Genomic DNA, 3906 nt, shown 5'->3' with positions numbered 1-3906 from the left:
TAACTCCTTAAGAATATGGAAAAACATTTACAGTTCAAGTCTGAGCGTTAAATCTATTAAGCCTAGGTTAAAAACTGGTGACCACGTACGAATCGCTCAGTATAAGGGGACTTTCAGTAAAGGCTACGAGCAAAGTTACACGGATGAGATTTTTGTGATCAACAATGTCAACACAAAATTCCAAAAACCTCTTTATAAACTCGCTGATTTGTACGGAGAACCCATAGAAGGTACATTTTATAACGAGGAAATTCAGAAGGTTCCTGAGAACGAGGACCGTGTCTACAGAATAGAGAAAATACTGAAGAAAAAACGTAACAGGGGTAAAACGTATTATTTTGTAAAGTGGCGGGGGTATCCCGCTAAATTCAACAGCTGGATAGAGGAAAAGCAGCTGACTAGTGTATAGGTCATGGAGTCCGGCTCATTTTATATCACGCTACCTAGTAATTCATCATCCAGATTTTACCCCGAAAACACAATTTCGACCTACACAACTAAATTGGCAAAACCCGTTCACCTTTCCGGCCCCTATGAAGTTGCTTTGACAGAGATACAATACCCTCACACCTGGTATACCCTTGGAAATCAAGAAGGAGCATTTTTTATGGGAAAACGAGATGGAGAACTAAAGGAATATTACATCAAATCCGGTTTCTACTCTAGTGTTGGTGAAGTGGTAAAAGTCATCAACGAAAAAATCGATAATTTGAGATTAACAGAAGAACCCTTTAAATTACGATTTGACCAGATAAAAAGAACCGTATTTGCAACTGAATCGCAAAACCTGCAGTTTGCGCCCAGCGATAAGTTGTCCCGTATTTTAGGGCTACCAGGTTATGTTGAAAACGCCACAGAACCTAATTACTCTGATAAGAAGACTTTTTACGCAGATATAAAAGCTGGATTTTACACATTATTTGTGTACACCGATATAATACAGCATCAGCTGGTGGGTGATAGCTATGTACAGCTTTTAAGAACCGTCGAGATCCGCGGACAACACAACGAAGTTGTTACCCTACACTACACAAGACCGGATTACATACCGTTGTGCAAACAGCACTTTGATTCTATAACCGTTTCGATTTTGTCGGATCAAGGTAATCCTGTTAAATTTAGGTACGGGAAAAGTATCGTGAGATTACATTTCAGACCGTGCAGGGAGCTGTCACGCTAAAATGTTGTCCCAGAGAGTTTACGGCGACCCCGCCGTTTATGCCCGCTATTATTCCCTTCAAGCGGGTCATGGATTAGAAGGCTTCCGTGGTGATGAATACATGTATGGCGCCGGTCTTGCGGGTCTGTTTAGAGGACTTTTTCGTCGCGCTGTGCCTCTTTTCAGAAAGGGTATAGAACTTGTAAAACCGCACGTAAAAACAGCTGCCAGAAACATTGCTAAAGATGCCTTCACAAGCGTATCAACGGCTATCATGGATAAAATAAATCAGCCTCCGAAAGAGCGGCAGGCCGGCGATGGTCTCGTTTATGTAACAAAAAAGTCACGTAAAAGAAAACGTAATTTCGATACATCATTCCCGCCCTTGCTCATGAATAAGACTATAGCGCGCAAAAGGCTCAGACGTCACAAATCAGTTAGACGCTCAGCGGACGACATCTTCTAGAGGACTATCATGGCGTTCATACACGACGGATCCGTAGAGTGTGCAAAATCTGAACTGGATATTTTTGATATTCCGCCCACACAAACGAGTATAGAAAAATCGCTTTTTGTAGAGGTTCAACCTATTGCGGCTCTGGCCGACAATGCGCCGCTGGAATTCTTCATTTCAGGTAGCGGAGAATATTATTACGACCTGAACAACACCCTCCTGTACATAAACTGTCGCATTGTCAAACAAGACAACACAGCGATAGCCGACGGGGCTCGTGTGGGTTTTATAAATTACCCCATAGCTACGCTTTTCAATCAAGTGGACATTACCCTGGGCGACCGACTTATTTCACAATCGGATAACCTTTACAGTTACAGAGCTTACATCGAGACTATTTTAAATTATAGCCCACAAACACTGTCATCTCAGTTTACAGCCGGATTATTTTACAAAGATTCAGCGGGACACCACCACGACAGAGCTCTTGCTGGTGAAAATTCAGGATTCATCAAAAGAGCACGGACAACGGCGCGCTCTAAGCCTGTAGAGCTTTTAGGACCAATTTTTGGAGATATATTCAATCAACCCAAACTCATACTCAACGGCCTGGACCTTAAAATCAAACTGACCAGAAATAAAGATACATTTAGCCTGATGTCAGCCGAAGCAGAGCCTTTTAAAATACAGATCCTGCAAGCGGCTCTCTATGTAAAAAGAGTACAGGTTTCACCGGCTGTCAGAATAGGCCACAGCCAAGCCCTTCTGACGTCTACGGCCAAATACGCCATTGATAGAGCCTGCTTAAAAGTATACAGCATTCCAACAGGAACAAGAATTACAAATCATGAAAATCTGTTTCTTGGTCAAATCCCTAAAACAGTAATATTAGGTTTTGTGGACAATGAAGCCTTTAGCGGGAGCTACCAAAGAAATCCGCTATGTTTTCACCACTACAGCATAAATCATGCGGCTCTGTACCTGGACGGACAACAGATACCTGCAAAACCTTTTCAGCCAAATTTTGAGGCTGAATTAGCTATTAGAGAGTACGCCGCCCTCGCACACATAGCGGGTAAACAAAAATCTGATAGCGGGCTAGCGATAGACCGCGAAGAATTTATGAACGGCTACACATTTTTTGCATTCGATCTATCGCCGGATCAAGAGCCGGGCGGTCACTTTTCCCTCATAAAAACAGGAAATTTACGCGCCGAGATACGCTTTGCAGAACCAACACCGCACACCCTGAATATGATTGTTTATGCAATAAATTCAAACATATTAGAGATAAACAATAGAAGAGAAATACTCAATGACTATAACTAAAGATGAATAATCTACAGCTCACGAATATAGCTAAATCCGATCCTTATATAAATGTCTTATTTGAAGGCGTATTTCCGTGTGATTTTCTACCATTACAGCGTGTTCTTCAGAGGCCCGCGGCTTACATAGTGAACACGGACGAGTCGCAAAAACGAGGGCGTCACTGGATATTAATTGTATTGTGTAATGATAAGAAAGCGATATTTTTTGACAGCTACGGGTTCTCCCCGGGTGCTGAAATATTTCCCAAAGAATTTTTACAGTTCTTAAAAAGGAATTGTGAGACATACACATATCAAAATATTCAATTGCAAGATACTTCCAGCTCTTTCTGCGGACATTATTGTCTTTTTATACTATTTCATTTGGCTAGGGGTATTTCTTACAAGAAAGCATTGCATTTCTTTACCAAGGATTTTAAACAAAATGACCATTTAGTAGATGTGTTTGTGAAGAATAAGCTGGCTTGTGTAAAATTAGGATGTACAGCGTGTTTAGTTTTTAAACAGGAGTGCTTTCCTCTATGTATAAACTGATAAAACATTATATACCTACAATGTATTTCTTCTATCCTCTGCTGATAAATTTACATCACAGATTATTATCTACACTGTGCCGCTGTGATGACATTCTTTTACAATACTATCACGAGGATTTAAGTACAAATTCTTTGCTGCTCAAATGACTTTATGGCTTATTATCTACACTGTGCAAGACTATCACGAGACTTTAACTACAAACTTTACAGCCATTCACACCTTCATTTTGCAGATGACCCTGTATGAACTGTCTTAATTGTTTAATAACCACCCTTCGAAACAATGTGCTATTACACAGTAAAATAGTGACTCATTGTGAGAACTCACATGTATGAGAGTCCCAAGACTTTTAACAAAATTAAGACCTTTAAGACAATTAACCCTGTGTAACCCCACATGTTACGACTCCTTTGAAGAAATACAAT

General features: G+C 40.6%; 1 protein-coding gene across 1 annotated transcript; it reads left to right on the top strand.

The window, feature by feature from the left end:
• The first annotated feature begins 1634 nt into the window (after positions 1–1634).
• On the top strand, positions 1635–2942 carry LOC138770530 (uncharacterized protein F54H12.2-like). The gene has a single exon (XM_069949636.1). It carries the CDS (start codon positions 1635–1637, stop codon positions 2940–2942), a length of 1308 nt encoding a protein of 435 aa, XP_069805737.1.
• Positions 2943–3906: the final 964 nt, after the last annotated feature.

This window comes from Dendropsophus ebraccatus, chromosome 13, assembly GCF_027789765.1.
Source record: "Dendropsophus ebraccatus isolate aDenEbr1 chromosome 13, aDenEbr1.pat, whole genome shotgun sequence".
NCBI lineage: Eukaryota > Metazoa > Chordata > Amphibia > Anura > Hylidae > Dendropsophus > Dendropsophus ebraccatus.
This window is presented reverse-complemented; position numbering and strand designations above follow the sequence as displayed.

Excerpts from the sequence above, each read along its gene's own strand:
- LOC138770530 (XM_069949636.1), top strand. The coding sequence starts at position 1,635 with ATGGCGTTCATACACGACGGATCCGTAGAGTGTGCAAAATCTGAACTG.